General features: G+C 45.9%; 1 protein-coding gene across 2 annotated transcripts in view; it reads left to right on the top strand.

The window, feature by feature from the left end:
* Positions 1 to 21,076, top strand: part of ABHD18 (abhydrolase domain containing 18) — a 70,702-nt gene that overhangs the window by 1,988 nt on the left and 47,638 nt on the right. For both annotated transcript variants that reach the window (XM_085898622.1, XM_085898621.1), the window contains 3 exons: positions 7,796 to 7,880; positions 8,093 to 8,193; positions 18,237 to 18,315. In XM_085898622.1, the coding sequence (XP_085754748.1) occupies positions 7,796 to 7,880; positions 8,093 to 8,193; positions 18,237 to 18,315 (265 nt within the window). The remainder of the gene's footprint in view (positions 1 to 7,795; positions 7,881 to 8,092; positions 8,194 to 18,236; positions 18,316 to 21,076) is intronic.

A 21,076-nucleotide genomic window follows, 5' to 3' on the forward strand; every position in this document is an offset into this window, starting at 1 on the left:
TTACAGACTGGCAGAAAACGCTCGGCATCTGACAAAACCAGTCTGTAACCGGGGTTCTATTTCCCCAACTGGTAAGGTCCAGGATTACGTTGGTATCGCGATTGAAGATGCGTGACCCAAAGCCTGTGCTGAGCCAGCCGGCATTATAAACCCCAGAGACAGCGGTGTTGAGGGTGGCACCAAGAGTCGGGTGAAAATCCCGCCACCGCTGAATCCTTAACATTTGGCAGTCAGGAGCGGGATATTTGGACCTGTGGTGCATTTCGCACCGTGAACATTGGTTACGAGAGGCGTGAGAAAAAAAAAAAAAACGACGCTCGCAAATTGGATTTTATTTTGAGCGGATTGGGTGAAAAACTTGTAAATTATAAAGAAAATGGTGGCGCTGCTCCATCTCGGCGCGACACGAAGTGGGAGTGGGCTATTCATAGCGCAACGAACAGCACAACACGAGGCGGAGGCTCCCAGCCACCGGTTCAGACCACGTGGTCACGGCACGCGCCATGGCAGGCGAGGCAGGACGACTACGCGAACATTGGCAAGCTTCAGACCAATTGGGAGATGCCTTGGAACAGGTGAGGCATTATGAGAATTATATAAAGGAGGTACAAATTGAATTGGACGAGGCACAATGGCACGCAGAGGAGCTTCAGAAAAAGGATGTGTACGGTGGGTTACAACAATTGGCCGATGTACGGGAATGAATTCGGTGGCTGAAAGAGGACTTAACCAACAGAGTTGACGAACTATGTGGAGAAAAGAATAAAGTAGTGTTGTTTACCCGTCAGTTGGAATATGAGAAGAGCAAACTGAACAAAATAATTGAGGAAGAGCAAATTAGTAATTCCCAGGCTAGAGAGAACTTGGAAGAAGAATGGAAAACAAAGCTGGAAAAGGAAAAACGGGAATTGGAACTACTGAAGGAAGAGGTAAGATCAGGCAATCAGATAAGGGAGCGCCTGGAACAGGAGATAGAAAGAAAAGAGGAATATCTGGAATGACTAAGGGAATACTGTAAGAAATTGGAGGAAATGAGGAGGGTAGACTGCATAAGAGGTGCGGAGATGAGGAAGGAATTATGGGAAAAAGCTTCTGAGTTATGGAAACACCAAAACAAAGACGGATTACAAAACGAGCTGAGGATGTTGAGAGACGAAAGAAAGAGAATGGAGAATGAGACGTTAAGGAGCCACACTGTGCAGATCGAACGGTGAGAAGCTAAGGCAAGATTAAAGAATGAGATGCAAGAAAGAGTAGTGAAAGAGCAACGAATGAAGCAGGAAAGAGAGATCAACCAATTGAAGGAAACGACGAGATTGGAGAAGGAAGAACAAGAGAGACAGTGGTAAAAGAAAGAAAAAGAACAAGGAATGAAACAGGAAAAGGAAATCTATAAATTGGAGAATGAAGAACAAGAGAGACAGTGGGATAAACAAAAAGAACAAGGAATGAAGCAGGAAAGGGAAATCAACCAATTGAAGGAAACGATGAGATTGAAGAATGAAGAACATGAGAGACAGTGGGATAGAAAACGAATTTGAAACTGACCAACTAAAGGAGAGAGCAAAGTTGGAGTACGCGGAGTTGGAAAAACTCCGGAAAGATAACGAACAACTAAAAAGGCTCAGAGGAAGAACGACTCAAATGGAAAGGAAAATGGAGCCAGGAAGTAGAACAGCACAAAAAAATGGGATGTGTGATATCACCACAGGGAGTAATGTTAGTGGTGCGGAACTTGATTGACATCACTCGTCGGATGACACCGCAATTGGAGCAAACCCTGGTGAAGGAGACATTGAGGGAGCATATGGGGTTGTTGACGAATGAAATACATTTTGAGCAGGTCCAGCATGTGGAGCTGACAGCCCCAGAGGAGTGCGGCGAATCGATGATGAGCAACCTGCTGGAGAGAAGCGACCGGACAGAGGTGACTGGAACAAAGCAGGTACGTGGGTACATGCATACATGGTGCGGACGATGAGCTTAAGGTAGAAATTGAATTTTATGTTAATGAAGAGACTCTGTCCGATGGGGTGCACGTATGTGTGACCCCTGAATGTGTGTGTGGAGTGCCTGTGAACGAATGCTGTGAGCCCACAGTCCAGACTACAGCACTGGTGTTTGCTGCTAAGGCCGAAACGTGTGTGGGTACTCACCTGGCGGTCGAGAACGTAGCCCTGGAGTACGAGGCAGTTGGTCAGTACGCAGGCAAGGTTGAAGGTGTGGAATGTGAACACCTAGCCTTGGAATGTGTGCAGTCTGCTGTGTGTGGGAGTCCTGAGCATGGAATGAGTGGTGACATCGGAAATAGGTTAGAGGTGCAAGGGGAAATAGAAATGCCACCAGGACAGAACTTGAGCCAGGGGACAGAAACCATGGTGGACAGCTCCGAATGGGTTCTTGCAGAGTTGGAGGTGCTGCATCCAGGAGCAGACTTTAGAAATTGGATTTTAATTTCTCTATCAGCCTCACAGGAACTTTGGGGTAGAGCGCAGATGAGTTGCAGATGGCACTGGCTTGTGTCACTTGGTCTTCAGACCTTTCTGAGCACACGAGTGGTTTGGCTAGCTGAGTGGGGTTTATCTGTCTTCAGGGAGTTATGGAGAAGAGGGGGAGGCCATTCCACCGATTGGGGTTTACCTGATTTCCGTGAACCCTGGAGAAAAGGAGGGGGTGGACCACAATCCCCATTGAGGCGTGACCCCTTTGAGCCGTGGCGGAAAGGCGGCGGGATCATGTAATGGGTAATGAGGATTGAGGGATTCGTTCCCTCACTCCCCTTCCAATGAGCCAAAGAAGCAGGCTATACTGGGATGTAGCAAATTTTGATTGAAAATTGTACCGAAAGTGATTGCAAATTGAGAGATGACAGAAGGCATAAGAGTGGCATGGTATGGGTGGATTTGGGAGATTATTGGAAAAAGCGGTGGAGACGTTACAGCCAGAGCGTTAGATACACCTGAAACAAGTGGATGACAAAGAGTGGCTTGTTTGAGGAAAGACTGAAATGCCTGGTTGGGACCATGCAGAGGTTCCATGGGGCTGGTGAAGAGATTTTGATGTTTCATTTAAATTGTTGGAAATAAACGATTGGGGCAGTATGGAGGAGGCCAGCGGACGACAGACGTAGAGACAAATTGATTGGGGGTTTGATGACAAAGCGTACTGGTTAAATTTGATGACCAAGTGGTATCCGAGGGACTGGTGTGTTTTTGTTTTCACATAAACGTAAGAGGTGTTGGATGGTGTTGTGGGCTGGGTGTGTGGAATGAATGACTAAAGAGTTTGGGTGAATGGCGTGATTGTGCAGATGAGGAGAGTGAGTGCGAACAACGTACCCTGTCGGTAGGAGTCTCTTAACCAAGTTAGTGTAGGTTAGGGGGACTTAGAGGATTTGACATGGATTCTGGCTGCTGTTCCATTGTGCAGGCGGACTTCGAGGGGTAGGTGCAGGCCAAGGTATAGGGATACTGGCTGGTAGTGTGACATGGTATTGGAAGTTGGTGAGTTGGGAAATAGGGCAGCAGGGCTTTTGGGACTCCTGGCAGGTGAAGGCTGTCAGAGGTGCCAGGAGAGGCACCGTAGGGTTCAGTGCTAGGGGAGCACGGTAGGTTTTAGTGCCAGGAGAGCACAGTATGGGGGCTAGAGAGAGCCACCCCTTAGTTAGGAGTGCCAGAAGCACGCTCAGGTGAACCCTGAGGTCGCTGGGTGTCCTCCATCCCCGATTGGAAGCAGGCGAAGAGGCCTCGTAGTAGTCACACTCCCCAGCCAGCGAGTTATGCCTGGCACCGCCAAATGAAAAAAAAAAGACAGATAAGGGCCTTGCCCAGGTTTAATAGAATGGAACAGTGTGCCAGGTTGGGAAAAATTGGTCATTAGGATCATTCTCGCCATAGCAGGGTTTGTTGCATTGTCTGGAGCTAAAAGTGAATGGTTTGGTTCGATGGACTCTCCTCCGCAACATTCATGCATGACACCTGGTACGAGTTGTGTTGATGGGAAAATTTGTTGGCAAGGGCTAGGCTAGATCACCCTCTCCAAGTGCCAGAGAGGCCACCAGTATGTCATGAGCACACATGCACGAAGATAACAGTTGAGTAGGAAACACACCATCCTGTCTGTAAAAGAAAAGAAAAAAAAAGAGAACTTAACCAAAACAAGTCAGGCAAGGAAGGTTAAAGGTACACTCCATCTCATCTGGTCTAAGGTCATCACACCCATTTGCTTCCTCAAGAACGCCTCCAAACTGCATTTGTTTACCATCGATACCACCATGCCACCATTGTTGTGTCACCTGCTGTCCGATGCAGGGCTTGTTGCCTGCTGCTGCTTGTGAGTAGGCCATGTGGGCCGAGGCATTTTTGTGGGCCATGGAGGCCAAAGTGCTTTTGTGGGCCGTTGCGGCCGAAGATTCATGCTATTCTGTGGGCCGTTGTGGCCGAAGATTCATGCCATTTTGTGGGCTCAGTGGCCCGAAGAACTCTTTGTGAGATTAGGCCACTGGGCCGACTGAACTCACCTGGTGAGAGGCCAATAAGGCCACGAAGTGAGGAAACCCTCGGGGGTGAAGGGACAATACTGCCGGGAGGGGGCATAAAGGAGCGAACACGTGAAAGAACTTTGAACCTTTGAATGTTCTGCTCCTATGCAAATGCTGGTGTTAAAAGTAAAATTGAATGCCCTCCCGTTCAAATCCATAATTAGAATGTTCAGTCGTGTGCATTGAGTGTGAATTTGTTTGTTAGATTGGTGACCCGAAACACGAGGATAGGGACATGCCAATCTTACTGTGACACTTTGGTTTTTGGAGTTAAGTGCTTCCCATGTTGTGGGTTAGAGTAAATGGGAGATCTGTGCTCTACGTTAGACAGGGCCATTGCCGTGGGCTGCCCCAGATGGAGACTCGGGAGAGCCTCGGGAGAAAGGTGGGGGTATTGTTACGGAAATGGCCCTTCGTAGGCTACTAAATATAGGATTAGCTCAGACCCCCCCATTAAATGCATGTTTGGCTAGGCTGTTCGGTAAATGGACGTTACATGTGTGTTGGGATGTGTAGGATGCATGTTTATTGTTCGTACAGTGGTGGTGTGCCGAGGGCTTCTTGTTCCTCCCCTCTCTGATCGATAGGCCCCGCCCAGTCGGCTGAGGGGGAGTGGCCTGGAGAGGGAGGTGGAGCTGGGGGGACGAGTTTAACGGCTTCGTAAAGGGGGAGGAGCCAGTGGCTCGCAGCGAGCGAACGAAAAAGAAACTGTTGAAACTGAGCGTCGAGGTGGCGCCGATCGGCTGTACACGGGACAGCTGTTTTTCGTGAGGAATGAGCCGAAAGAAAGGCAGGGAAGGCAACAGAGAAACGACGAGTGTCTGTCTGTGATCTGCTTCGTGAAGGAGACAGGAGAAACGACGAGAGGCTGCCTGCATGTCGAGTGGGCGATCGACTTTCATGATAAGGTCCTCGACACGTTTGTCGATCCGCCTGCCGGAGCCCAAACACCTCGATTTGGCCTTGTCTGGTGAACAGGCCAGGCCTGGATTTTTATGCTGGACCTTGTGAAAAGCCAGCTGGAGCATACCACCGTGGATCTTTCACTCTGGTGCAGTCGACCTCGCGGGGTCTGAATGCGCAAGAGTGCCTGCGTGAGGTCTGCGACAAAAGGGCGAGCCCCATTTTGCCATGCGGTGTGTTCGAGCTGGGGGCTCGAATCCATGGACATCGGCTTGTTACGACCGACATTTGTGCTTTTGACACTTTCCTCTCGTCCATGAAACATCACCGGGTACTCAGTCTTGTCTGCATGTTGTTTAAGGCATATCTCGGTCGGGACCCCCTCGAAACCTGTAATCCGTAGTTCCCTTGTTTAGAACGGGTTCAACATTGTTTATAAAAACATTGTCGTGAATATTTTGCTTGTGTTGTGTTCCCCGATGTTCCCCAATAAATCTGGTTGGTTTGTATGAAGTTGCCGCTATGGATTAATTCGTGTTGCGTCGAGGAACGATCCGTTCGATTGGCATATAAAACCAAATGGTTACAGACTGGCAGAAAACGCTCGGCATCTGAAAAAACCAGTCTGTAACCGGGGTTCTATTTCCCCAACTGGTAAGGTCCAGGATTACGTTGGTATCGCGATTGAAGATGCGTGACCCGAGGTTTGTGCTGAGCCAGCCGGCGTTATAAATCCCGGCGACGGCGGTGGTGAGGGTGGCGCCAAGAGTCGTGTGAGAATTCTGCCACCGCTGAATCCTTAACTGTGTGTGTGTGTGTGTGTGTGTGTGTGTGTGTGTGTGTGTGTGTGTGTGTGTGTGTGTGTGTGTGTGTGTGTGTGTGTGTGTGTGTGTGTGTGTGCACGTACTGCTGCTTTGACTTGGGGGCTGATAACGTGGACCTGCTGTGCCGAAGTTATGTGCTTCGTCAATGGCCGAATTGAAGGGAGTCGCTCTCGAAGAGTTAGCAGGGTTTCCTTTGGTCGGAATCCATATCTATCCCATCAGTCTTTTAAAGTGATCGTTTAACAAATTGTAACCCCACCCCCTCGCAATCACCCAAAGCCGGGACGAAGTGGTTTGCATGCGGTGATGATGATGGGGTATCGGGTAACATATACCTGAGGAATAGTTTTTTTTGAAAGAATACACAGGATGACAAAAACAGAGAATCCCAAGACAAAAGGCAGATAAACTATGAATAAAGATTAATAAATAAATACACTAAGTAAACCCTCATCCACTTGCACACAGGGGTATGAAACCGTGCAAGGTCTTCAAGGATACAGGTGGGCAGGTCTCAAACGAAGCATGGGGAAGTACTGCAGGTGTGGAACAGGTCAACGCACTGACGCCACCGGCCCAGGAGAAAGTGTAAGCGTCCCCAGATCCGACCCCCAGACAGATGTAAGCGCCCCACTGCTGCGAGTCACTCAGATTCAAATAGCGAGTGGAGAGTCGAAAAGAGAAAAAAATGTGGAAGAGAAAAGAGTGAGCCTATGTATGACCTTTTAACGGCTCCCCACAGCCTCGCAGTGTGCTATCAAAACATTCTTTGCTCACCAACTTACACCGGCTAATGAGGTGGCATGTTATCGCCGTTGTAGTGATGTCACGTCAACATTGGCGCCGCTTGAACTAATGATGCGACACATGGCAGCTCACCCTCGAGGGTCCATGCTGGTGTTGTGCTGGACACCTCGTTCTTGGAGTATGGGTGGTGGGCTGGCTTGTCATCAAACATATCCAAATGTACCATTCTGATTCCTACCTTGACTGGTTTTACAGAAAGGACATATATGAATTACACCTTCCTATTTAAATGCTTTTGTCAACTATTCTGCCACACACGACATTCATAAGCACAGGACAACTTCACTCTAATGTGTCCCTGTTTACAAAAAATGTTCTAACCTACAAGAACACACAGACCACACAAATTTCAAATGCTAGCTAAGTTGAACCTCCTCCAACAATATGTGTACACATATATAATTATATATATTGCATACGCTACGTACTTATTAAATTGTGTTCAACTGAAATTTTAACATTTGAGGCCTGTTCATGTGACTACTCTGTTATTGCATCGATGGAGGTGGAACTGGTGTATAAAATTTGTCTAGTATCTAGAGATTGCAATAAGTGCTTGCCTGGTTTATTTTTTCTGTTCTGCATCTTCAAGTAACCCTGATAACCTACACTGCACTTCCAAAGCATTGGCTTTGGAAAAATAAATAAATAAATAAACAATACATGTTAAACTATGATCATCCCTGAAAACGGTTTCTTCACTCTCTCTCCCTTTTTGTAGGATTATGGAATTCCGCAAGCTGATAGGAAATCGAGAAATCTGTCGCAGTCTTGTTCCTCCCGACTACCCCGTAACGCTGGACAAGGTGAGGTTTCAAGAGAATCTGCATCACCTGCAGTTGATATTCTCACCTTCCCAGCAATCTACATATTATGTTGACAGAAACGGGTTGCGACAGAAGGAATTTTTGGGGGGATAAAATAAAAGGGAAAGTTTGGGGGGATAAAATGAATTCTGCAAACTACTTTTCTTTGTTTAATGTACAGCCGTAAAGATCACAATATTGTATCTGACCAGGTAGTGGACCAGTCTGATGTCAGAATTTTGGAGGGCCACTTTATCTCCCCAATTGTACATTACCTTCCTGGACTTATGCCTCCAGAGTCTGTCACAGCCAGGTTAGTAGCTTGGGGTGGGGGAAGTAAGTTTTATGATGCAAAGATGTTGATTCTTTCTTTCATGCCCATCCACCCCCTCCCACCCCGAACAAAAAAGGAGTAATTAAAATTTGACCTTTACCCTTCCTTGTAAACGACAGACGAATGTTCATAGATTTCACGGCAAGTTCAAAATGTTATTGGTGCAACATACATGTTTTGTGCATGTTTTCACGTTTGTTAGGCTGAGTATTTTTTGAGCCTGTTGCATGTTGTGTGCCCATGTATGGCCTGCCGGGTGCTAAGGTTATAATCCCCAATAGGTGGGTCCATGCACGACGCAACTGGCAGTTCCATTGGTCCCGATAAATGCACCGGCAATTATCAATTTATTGAACCTCCCTCCAGGGAAAGCTCAATGAACCAAAACATTTTTTTTCTGAGGTGATGCAGACACCTGGTCTTAGGAGGAAGGGGATTTATTTTCATGGAAAATCCTCGTGACGACAAATACAGAAAACGCAGTAATAAATAAATAAGCAAACGCCACACTTGATAAGTCAAAGTTTGGCATGCAGTTGGGCATTCTCTTCCTCTACCGGTGGCTAGATTCGGGTGCAGTGAGCAGGGACGTGTGTGTGTGTGCGAACGAATGAGCTGCCTAGGCCTTTTACGAGTTCTGCACGCTTCTCTGGCAAAGCCACTTGTTTGTCGTGATGAGCCAATGGTCAGATGCCATGGCTGTCATTGTGACCACTCACTGAGCCACTTATGTCCTTACGCCTGATGAGGACGTAGCCAATTGCAGGCCACATTCCTCTGACCACCTCAGACAGGCCCACAAGGTGTGTGAATGCCACCATGACACCTTTACCCAGCTCAGACCGAAACGGTTTGACGAGGGGGAACACGAGGCAAGACGTCCTTCATCCAACTAATCACTAAATTGGACAGCACTGTCCCTACAGCAGTGGTATGAGCGATGTCTACACACTGAACATTGACCTTAATACAGGAAAACTGGAAGGGAATTCGGTAGAGCGCACACCTCTGCCACCTAATGCCTAATCCACGAGAGCATATTGAGCCCAATACATTTTTAGGTCATCTCTATCATCTCAGTAGAGATGACCTAATATAGCCAGTGTCGAAGTCTGTCTGTCTGTCCGTCCGTCCCTCCGTCCGCAATCAAACCGAGTGGAGACAAATAACCAATTGTGGAATGGATAGAGGTCGATGAGACATGCACAACGATATAACTGTCAAGGTGGTCCAAGGTCGAGGTCAAGGCCAAGGTCGTAGATTTCAAATCGTATCTCCTCCCTCATTTATCAAGAGAGATCAAATGTAATGAGTGATTCAGATACTATGGACTATTATCTAGAACAACACGAGCCATTTTTTTTAGAAATTTGCTCTCGTTCCAATTTTATAGCCCTTCAAACTTCGCTCTGATTCTTACATGTCCGGTGCTAATTTGCAGTGGTCATCCGGAGGCCGTGCCAATCTCTGAAGATGCTCCGGGTCCTGCGCACATTTTTACATACTTTTGCCCCATATGACCCGTTCATGAAGTATATACAAAAAAAATCATTAGTGTAATTATGTCATAATCGTGGAATTGCCCACCCGAAAGTCGGCTGCTGGCTACCCGCGTGCCTGATCGTTTTAGAGAGAGTTTACAACACGGTCGATCATAATCACGTTCCAGAATTCCCATATTACCGACCATTTCGTGGAACCCCAGGTATCACATAAATTAGCATTAAAGCACGCCTGCTGTTGTCAGGATCACTTATTCAGAAAAGTGTCTCCTTCATCATTTATTTGACGTGACGACTGTTCTGGCGATCTGCATTCTCCGACCAGATCCACGACCCATGGAATCGATTATTATAGATGCCCCTAATTTAATTTTGCTTCTGTCGACCTCTGGCAGAGATGACCGGCACTCCCGCTTGGGGGTATTTTTGAAATATCATGCAACGTACATCATCTTTTGGTCCGATCTCTCAATGGTGAAGAATCGCTTTTAAAATGAAATGATTCTCTTATCCAGATCTGGATTCGGATCTTCACCAAAATCTAATAAATTTGTCGTAGTCACACACCCAACCTGTCCACCAAGTTTGGTTTGAATCCCTCCACAACTTTTTGAGATGTTGTGCTATATATTAATTTAGCCCTATCTCTCATTGGTGAAGAATCACTAATATGTTCCGGTAGTCGGATTCGGATCCGGATCTTCACCAAAATCGAATTGATTCTTCCTTGTCACACACCCAACCTGCCGACAAAATTTCATCCGGATCTGTCCACAACTTTTTGAGATATCCTGCACACAGACAAGCAGACAGAAAGGGGTGAAAACAAAGCCTCCTCCACCTTTGGTGGTGGAGGTAATAAAGCTATTTCCTGACCGTGATTGCAAAATGGATGAGTCTTTATTTCTCTCTCTGTCCCCATTCCCTCCCTCCCTCCCTCCCTCTTGGCCCCCATGTATGTAACAATACCCACAAAAAATGAAGCAATAAAGCTTGTGGTTTTTTTTTTTTCTGGCAAGTTGCCTTTGCCCGCTCGAGATTCTAAATGGGGTAGGGATGGAGAAGGCAAAAATGCAAATGGTGTCTTCTCTCATTGAGCTGGCAAGCTGTGAGCAACAATTCACATTTAATTCCACATCTGATGCAATTTAAATGTTCTAATGGTGGTGCGGTGCTCCATTTGAAACTTTGTTTGATGTATGTAGCTTTTTGATGCTTGTGGTCCATCATAAATATTTGTATTGGTGTCAATGCCAGTGACCAATTGCGATTGAATAGGAGGATTATGCATTCATATTTTGGTTGAAGCGCACAAGCATGTTGATTTGTCCACTCCCATAAGCATTGTTCGTGGAAGCCAAAGATAAGTTGTATGAAAACAACATGGCTATCTGAAATGAGCATGCAAATTGACAATGATTCCAGTGTACGAATGATCACAGACATGTTTACATTGGCAGAAATACATCTAATAATGTGTGTGACCACCATTGACCCCGATTATACAAGCTTGTACACATTTCGTCTTTGACCAAATCGGAAGATTCAACTCTCGGTGTGGGATTTTTGCACCATCCTTCGACCTGAGCCACTTTCTGTTGATAGACTGTGGGAAGACTTGGTGACCCAAAATATGTCTCCCAAAATTATCCCAAGCATGTCTAATCTGATTCAAGTCCAGAGGTTGTACAGGCTTAAATTAATAAATTTAATTTAAAGATCCCACAATGTCCTTCGCGGAGAGTCGGTGAGCTATCTCCAGCACCATGAACAAATTAAATTTTCCTGTCCTAACCTCAGGGGTGTACCTCGAGTGTCTGGTACCCAAGGCGGATCCTTCCTTTGGCATCACCCCCACCTCCCCCCCGAGATGAATAGTTCAAAAATTAAATACACAGAAAACATATATCATGTTTACAAGTAGAATTTCAAGCAGATTCCAGTACTGTACCTGCAGTCAGCAAATTGGAAATATGGAAAATGCAGCACATTAAAAATTCAACAAACATGTAATACTGCTTGGCATTGATGTAACAAAACACATCTTCAACCACATAGAAAACATCACCAGGAAGAATTTTCAAAAAGGTAACAGAAAATTCAGTGTGAAGGAACGCCCGGCAATTGCACGACGTCATTTCCGTGGCAATGTTTTTCCTGCCCATTAACTATGGATTAACTATGGAGGAGATTTACTTTTCAAAAGGCCTGTGAATACAGTGCAGTCATGTAATTAACTTTTCAGGATGAAAGGGTTAACCTATAAAGCACGTCGTGCTGCCATCGTGGCCAAGACGTGTATGCAGTTGAGTTTAAACTGACGTCAACCCAAAGAACGAATCGTGACCTTTCGTACAATGCATAATACCCTGGTAACTTATAAAAGCTTGCTTCTAATTGGTGGAGAAAGCTGATGACAAAAATTGCATTTCTGGGATCATGCTTTATATATTATCCACTGCTATTGTGCTTTATATGAGGACTCTTGAGGAGCCATTAAAAAACTGTCAACAGTCCACTCTTAGCAGCTACTTCAAGCCATCAACATTTGCTTCAACCACCGACGAACCCATGCCAAGCACATCATCAGCTCCGCATCCTCCGACCTCGTCCCATTAATCACCACTTCCACCATCTCCCGCCCTGTAATGTAATGCTGTGTTCCTGCTCCGTGTTTCTGTTCGGTTCGGTGTGTGATATAACGATGGTTTTAGTTCTGAGTTACTGTCTTTATTATTCGGTAAATAATAATATTGTTGCGGGCCAGGGGTTGGGTGAGAAGATCACGAGGTGGGGGAAGCTATCTCGGTTCCCACCAGACTCCCTGGAATTGTAGGCCATCACACACAGATAATTCCATGACGCGGCGGGTCACTTAACCGACCGTGGCCGCCAATAACTCAACCGCGTGACCTAGGGTCTTCCCGTCTATGGGTTAATCGGGTTACCTAATTAATCATGTGATTTAATTACCGGGGAACATGCCCTCGGTATGCCTTGTCCGAGCCAGATCACTCTTCCGGATCGGATCACTTTTCCGAATCGGATGCAGCTGAGTGACACTGCCAAAGACATACTGGCTAAAAGGAACGGATCGTTGGGAATAAAGTCTCGGCTAAACTAGGATTCGGCCATGCTGGATCAATGGAAGAAAAGACAAAAACGAGCAGGGAACATTCCTCATGATAATTTATTAACAATCGGCGAGGAAAGGTATGTGGCACAATCAGGATTTATCGGGGTGTGTTGTGCAGAGATAGGGGGGAGTGGTGTGGTGCAGCAAATATACAGGCAACTTACAAAAGGGGACATAGAGCAGACTTAATGTGAGAATAATAACAATATTAATAATAATAACAATCTTCTGCAGTCTTACTTAAGTAGTCAGGTGTCAGGACACACACACACACACACACACACACACACACACACACACACACACACACACACACACACACACACACACACACACACACACACACACACACACACACACACACACACACACACACACACACATACGAAGAGGGAGTATTGAAACGAGAAGGGAAAGGAGTTGAGGCTACGTTCTTAGTACCTTTGCGATTAACAGCACGATGCGCCACCAATACGTTTCGGGGGGAATGCTCCATAATGCGGCACCCGACAGCTGGCGTGTCGTCTCTGGCTTCAGCAGAGCGTGTGGAGACCATGTTCGTGAAGGAGGGGCTTGAGTGGAGAAGGGGCAGAGTCCAGGGTGCGTGGACGGACTGGTAGGTGGGACCATGTAGGCGGGTGGGGTTGACGTGTGGGCGGAGACAAGGAGGGGGAGTCCAGGCAGCAGGAGGTGGGTCGTGGCGATGTCGATGAGCGAGGCGAGGGCGAGAGAGAGGCGGAGAAAGAGAAAGGCAGAGGGACCGCTCCGACCTTTATCGGACTTGCATCACGGGGGGAGGGGCCACCCCAAAGTGAAACGTCATCACCTGAATTGGGCGCTCCGATTGGCCCCGGCCCCTCACGTGGCCCGCTAACTTTGGCCAGAAACCGCCTCACTTCGTTTCCGGCAAAGTCATCTCAGACAGCGGCAATATTCCGCTCCGACCCCACGACATGACATGAATCGCCCACACCGAAATTGGCACGCGAATCGTCCTGCAAAACCTCCCGGCGACCGGCCGAGAGTCCCGCACGCCCACTCGGATGTCAGACCAGCACCGATCAACGCGCCCGCTCCGTGCGTACCAACATGGCCCGCACTGTATATTCCCCAGCTTAATCGCAGCTTCGCTGTCCGTAGAGATGAGAAGACATTCACCATCCGTGGGGAATCCGCTGCTGCCAGAAAGGGCCGAAGGTACATCATTATGAATAAATCCATGCATGTTTCGTGAGCGGCGTACGTGTCTGCCTTCGAGTACATTCTATACAGTGTGTGGGGTTCAGCCATTAGACACGTGGTCAGTACTTGCGTTAGCCCGATTCTGCTTGCGTGTGCGTGGGGCGAACACCAATATGTATCAGATATTTGGTTGAAAAGGAGCAAGCCGCTTCTACCTCGCACACCCGCATCCCGCCCAACGTGGCGTGGAGTCGCCTTTATCGGCCTCCGTATGCATTTCGTGCAGCGTAGGCGTCGTGCTGGCTGTGTTTCCTGTGTTGTGAAAAACACCATTCGCGCAGCCTCTTAAGAGGTATTCATTCGCATGCCATTTTAATGCAACCGGCAATCTTCCCCAGATCATCGGAAGCTTGAGTCGATATTTAGGATAATCCCGCACTGCTAAGCGCACTATATGACTCGCTGCACACGTTGGGTTTAGGCCTCACCCGGGAACGAGGGCTCTGCGCTGCCAATGCTCGCGCGTCATTGTTTCCTCACAGTGGCACCGCACGCGCTGGCCTCCATGAGGGCCCACCTCACAGCGAAGGCGCACGTGGCTCAGATTTACCTCAGGAATAATCAGACGAAATGAAGAGTTAGAACGAAATGAAGAAAAAATGATGTAAGCAAACCTAGCTCTGAGATCATCGCAACGCACTCCCTTGTTGTCCCGCTAGACAAAAGGAAAGGGACTATCTACACGTATAATCATGGAATAACTGTCTTGGGACCACTATCTGTTGGATGCATGCAGTTCCAAGAACCGCAACAATATTATGACGTCACTTGCAACTAAATCCCTCCACACACCTCCCTTAGTTCGCCAGTGCCTAACCTAAGGGGGTGGGGGTGGGGGCAATGCATCAGCAGACTCACCCGATGATGCCACTCACAGCCATGTGCTGCATACTAAAGAAGAAGAAGACTACAAAGATTTCAAGGCAGCAAGCCAAAATGGTGGATTGCAGTGGGCCCCTGACAGATTGGAAGGAAATTAACTTTGTTTAGGATATTGTACGTACTTTCCGTTGGCAAGGTGCGGATTCGGAAGAGTAGGGTCCTTTTAAAAATGGGCAGAGGGCATCGTAAGAGGGGTGGTGTGGAGCACCCCACACCTTTATTCTAGCTAGGGATCTGGAGTGTCTCGCTCACAGAACTACTTGAAAGCTCAACATAAATAAAAGGGTAAAACAGTGAATAATTGTGAGCTATTTGGTCGAAAACGCCGAGCCTAGTGAAATTTGCAGATGTGTGGCTGCACAGTGTGGTGTTTATTTCTTGCCAAGTTCTGCAAGTTCAGAACATGGAATGTTTAAGGCCTTGTTCCTGTAGTACAGGGCAAACTTACAGCATCAACCATTTTGAAGCAGGCCTGGAATAAATATTTTGGGGCGACTGTGAGCGGTTGTACAAGTCTCCAGAAATGCTTTGTGTGCACGAAGATTGTTTGCATGAAGTGAGTTGTGGAGCCTTCGGGTTGTAATAGAAATTTGGTTTTGGTGTCAGATGAGTTGAAGTTCAACCTGTTTAGCTCAGATAAGCAGCAGTTCGTTTGTCAATACTCTGGAGAATAGTTGAACCCTACACTGCAGGAGGAGTACTGTCTCACCTCTACAGGACCGGATGTATTAGGCATGCATTTCCCGTGATAGTTGTTTTGACGTTTTTCGATCCTCATGGAGGATCTCTAAGTCTTACTCACGTTGTTCTTCATCTTCTTCTTGTGGACTTTTTTGTTTCACAGCCTACAGTTTTCATCGAAACTTCCTGAAACTTGGCATATATATGTAAAAATACCCTGCGCAGACAGTAACCATCTCCGATTTTGAAAATTCCTCCTAGAAAAAAAAAGTTATGACGTCAAAATATCTCTGCTAATGGAAATCGCCTAAAAAATTATCTCCGAAACTAGACAAGCTTTTTGAATTCTGTTTGCGGGAATCGAACAGGGCATTAGCAGAGATGAATTACCGCACATATGATACATCACTATGACATCATAATCAATTTTCATGACGTCATTCCTATTTTTTGACATTTTTTGTTTCACAACCCAGAGTTTTCATTGGATCTTTGTGAAACTTGCCATGTATATGCAAAAAGCCCACGCGCAGGCAGTAACCATCTCCGATTTTGGAAATTCTTCCTAGAATAAAAGTTGACATCATAATATCGCCGCTAATGGAAATCGCCTATACCATTATCTCCGAAACTCTGCAAGCTGTTTGAATTTTGTTTGCGGGAATCAAGCCGGGCTTTCGCACAGATAATTTATCGCAAACCTGATACATCACAATGGCGTCATATTCGTTTTTATGATGTCATCATTAAGAGGACGAGGATCTTAGCTCATTTGAGCTTGTTTTTTCTGGTATTCTGAAACCTCAGGACCACTTATAGTCCTGGAAGAGCAGTTGGTCTGCTATACAGAATCACTAGAGTGGTCGAAAGATGTATTTTCCCACTTTTATCCTTCTCCTTGGGCACTTAATAGAAACAGAAGGGGTGAACAGCCAAGAGAGACCTGGCGATGTACCGTCGAGAAGGAATGAAGGTCACTTTGGATAAAATCTGAACATTGGCCCAAAACCTGCAAAAGTTCATAAGTTCCATATGCCTGTCGGCACGATTGGATAATAAGGAAATCTGACTCCTTGGGACACCGACCAATCTGGCAAGTGCTGTGAAATTTATTTCAATAGGTTTAAAAAATTAACGCATTTTTTTTTTATACAAACATTGTTTCAATTTTATTGGCGCACCTTGTTACAAGGAAGGTTATAGACACCTCCTTGGGGCTTGTATTCACCTGGAAACAGCCCTGATCTCAACCAAGTTTAGAAGTTCTGGAACATGTCAGCCAAATTTTTTTTTGGAAAGAATGATTATTGAGTTTTGGACTTCTTCGAGGAAATTGCAATCCAATATATCCATGTCAACTGTGGCCAAGAGGAGCCATGTTCATCAGTAAGGTACCATCAAGGGTAAACCCCAACCAAGTAGAATGTCCGAAACTGATGTTTGCTGCGAAGCTCAATCTTGTTTCTGTAACTTTAAGTTGGAGTATGTTTCATGATGTTTGTTCGCTCTCAAATGCTGCTCCTTCTCCTTCTCCTCCTTCTCCTCCTCCTTCTCCTCCTCCTCCTTCTCCTCCTTCTCCTCCTTCTCCTCCTTCTCCTCCTTCTCCTCCTACTCCTCCTTCTCCTCCTTCTGCTCGTTCTCCTCCTTCTCCTCCTTCTCCTCCTCCTCCTCCTCCTCCTCCTCCTCCTCCTCCTCCTCCTCCTTTCTCCTCCTCCTCCTCCTTTCTTCTCCTTCTCCTCCTTTCTTCTCCTTCTCATCCTCCTCATCCTTCTGCTCCTTCTTTCATATGCAGCACAAGGCTACAGGGTAGCATCATTGACTGAGAGTGCGACTGTGGCGCTGATGAAATACCATCTATAGGCTCGGGCAGAAATTTGGAATTTATTCATGGTGCTGACGATAGCTTGCCTACTCTTTGTGTAGGACACTGTGAGATCTTTGCCCTTCACCAACTAATGTCGACAGATGGGACGCTGAGTTTAACGTCCATCCGAGGGACGGCACCCACATTTATGAATCACCCTGCCTGTGAAACAACAGGATGACAGTTTATAGCTGGGTCAGGATTCAAACCCAGGCTAGACAACTTAGAGGCGAGTGTGTATACCTCGAGGTACATCCTGCCATACCCTCTTTCAAATGCTTCTATGCTTGCATTCATGTTCCTTTAATATGTTTTCCTTGATAGATGAAAAACAAAACTTTTCGAGTTGAAATTTTGATCAGTGTGTTTTGTATTGCACAAAATAATTTATTATAACCAGAATCCTCCAATTTTGATGCAAGCGTCATAAATGGAAAATTAATTTTCTTGGAATGGCAGGAAAAAAATAAAAGTAGAAATGGAAAGGTGATGTAATATTTTCCCCATTACTGTTTCTCCAAGGTTTGTTGTAAAATTCCACCTTATATTTGAACCTCTTTATTTGTTTATTTAGAAATTCATTTATTTTGAATAACTCTCAACTCGTCCTCCCTTGTTGCCTAAACTAATTCCTATTGCTTCATATACCCTGCATGCATTTACCGAATAAGGTTGTCTTCTCAGGCAAGCTTTCTGTTGCCCGTTCTTATTGCAGGTTCCAGTTGATCCTCCCCAAGGAGTGGCGGACTGCATGGCGGCCTGTGTGTGTGCACCTTGCTGGTACCGGAGACCATGTGTGTAAACGTAAAGGGGAAGGTGACAGTGAAAGGCATGACTGTATTTGCTTGACCTGTGATGGCATGTATTACCTTGTCGACGTTCTTAACACTGCACGATTCTGCTGAGCTTGAACTACACTACCGGTCAAAAGTTTTACAACACCTCCATTTTTCTAGTTTTTACTGAAATTTAAGCAGTTTAATGTTTCAATGTACTCCGAAATTAAAGCATAGAACAAATAAACAATTGCAGATTTTAAAAAGAAATCGTGGAATCGTTTTGTTGAACAAAATTTAATCTAAATTTTCGACTCATCAAAGTAGCCACCTTTTGCAAATATAACAGCCGAACATACTTGTGGCATTCTTTCTACAGTGGACATCAAATATTGTTCGGAAAGTTCTTCCCAACACTGTTGCAGAAGTTCCCACAAATGAGTTGCACTTGTCGGTTGCTTTGCTTTCACAGTTCTGTCAAGTTCATCCCAAACCAGTTCGATGGGGTTTAAGTCTGGAGACTGTGCTGGCCATTCCATGATTTGAAGCCTACCGTCTTGTTATTTTCTTCCAAGGTAGTTCTGACATAGCCTGGAGGTATGTTTTGGGTCGGTATCTTGCTGTAGGATGAACCCCTGACCAACTAGGCGTAGACCAGAGGATACTGCATGGAGCTGCAAAATGCTGTGGAAGCCCTTTTGGTTCAGGGTTCCAGTCACTCTGTGCAAGTCGCCAACTCTGGATCCAGCAAAAGAGCCCCAGATCATCACGCTTCGTCCTCCACGTTTGACAGTTGGTGTCACACACTGAGGAACCATCCTTTTGCCTACTCGATGGCGTATAAAAACCCTGCGTGATGAACCGAAGATTTCAAATTTTGACTCATCTGTCCAGAAGACCGTCTTCCAGTTTTCATTGGTCCACTGGCGGTGCTTCCTGGCCCAGGCAAGCCTCTTTTTCTTATTTTGCCATCTTAGCAATGGCTTTCTTACTGCCACTCGACCTGTCAAAGCTGCAGCTCGAAGTCTTCTCTTCACAGTTGAAACTGAGACTTCCTTACTTCGACCAGTGTTAAGCTGTGCTTGAAGCTGCTGTCCTGTGAGCCACCAATCATGCAAGCTGTTGACTCTCAGAAACTTGCCTTCTGATTGTGTTGTGGCTTTGGGTCTGCCAGACCTCTTCCTGTCAGAGTTTCCTCCAGTTTCCAAGTGCCTTTTGATGGTGCAGGAAACTGTACTCACCGACACCTTGGCTTCCCTTGCAATTTCTCGAAAGGAAAGACCTACACTTTTAATGGTTATAATGGTCTGTCTGTCTTCCTTTGTTGATTGTCTTTTTCTTGCCATTATGACAGCAATATACTACTTCCTGCAGTGCAATATTGTCCAAATAATGCTTCAGAGGGTCTAGCAACACAGTCTGTTCCAACACTGCTTTTATACAGACAGAGTGTTTGTAACTAATCAACAAAAGTTGGGACACCTGTAGGAATTGTTTGCATCAACTTTCGAGGCTTAATTTACTTCCATTGCTGCTGAACAGCTGCAGTTGCTAAAGGCGCTGTCACACCTTGAAGTTTTAGCCAGCAATGGCAACATATAAAAATGTATGTAAAACGTTGGCGTACGCTGAAGTTTTGAGGTTTTTTAAAGTTTTGGTTGTATTCATAACGAGTTGGTCGTATGCATAACATATTAGTAACGGGCACAGAACGTTTCGTTGTCTGATAGATAACTTATACCAACAAATGCTTAGCCTGTTGTCGGCGTTCACAACCTATGCCCAACGATAGTTTAACTTAGGCATAGCGCGCTGCACGTATCGCCGACGAACTTGTGGCGTTCTCTGTTAAAAAGCTGCCGCACACCGATTTAAATCATAACCGCCTGAAAATTGGAAGTATCAACATCGCAGTCACACCTTGACGATTTAGCCAGCGTATGCCGACCTATGAAAAATGTGTCTAAAACGCTGGCACACGTCGAATACGGTATGGGTAAGTTGTGTATACGTTAGGAGCACGCTGAAAAACAATGAAATACGCTGTCATATTCCGTGGTACTTCGAGTACGTCGTGAAATTTCAAGCATGCTGAAAATTTTACGACGTACTCGACGTATGGCTCACAAGTTCTGCATACGCTGGCATAAGTTCTCAGCACGCTCCGCGATCGTTGACACAAGTCGGACACACGTTACTTGTAAGTTACTCATAAGTCGAAACACGTCGAGGTAATGTTTAGCATACCCGAAACTTAATTTTTCACCTATGAGTAACGTGTTTTGAACCTATGAGTAGCGTGCTTTGAACCTATGTGTAACGTATCTCAAACGCACATTGTCGTATGTAGACGAATTTGATTGACGTCTTCCGGATGACCACAGAACTTACTGAACGTGTTTCTAACTTACATCTACCGTATAATGGCGATTTGGCAGCGTTTGGGAGAATTGGTATATACAAATGGGCTTCACAAGAGGAACCCGTCAGTGTTCCAGACTCCATGTTGAGTAGATGTCAATGTCAGTAGTATCAGTAGTAGTAGTATTAGGTGAGCATGTCAGTAGTAGTAGTTGTAGTAGGTCCATGTCAGTAGTAGTAGGTGAGCCTGATGGGGAGGGTTTGGGTGATGATGGATCCTCATTGCGTCCACGAATAGGAGACTACTTTGCACCATTGTTTGATGTTCTTTTCGGCTAATTTTTTTTTCTCATTCCCACGATGAACTATTTTTTTTGTTTCAGTTTTTATCCCCCTCCGCGTGGCGGAAGTGGGATAT

Source organism: Eptatretus burgeri, chromosome 10 (genome assembly GCF_056783735.1).
Source record: "Eptatretus burgeri isolate ZD-2024b chromosome 10, Ebu_testis_v1, whole genome shotgun sequence".
In the NCBI taxonomy this organism is placed as follows: domain Eukaryota; kingdom Metazoa; phylum Chordata; class Myxini; order Myxiniformes; family Myxinidae; genus Eptatretus; species Eptatretus burgeri.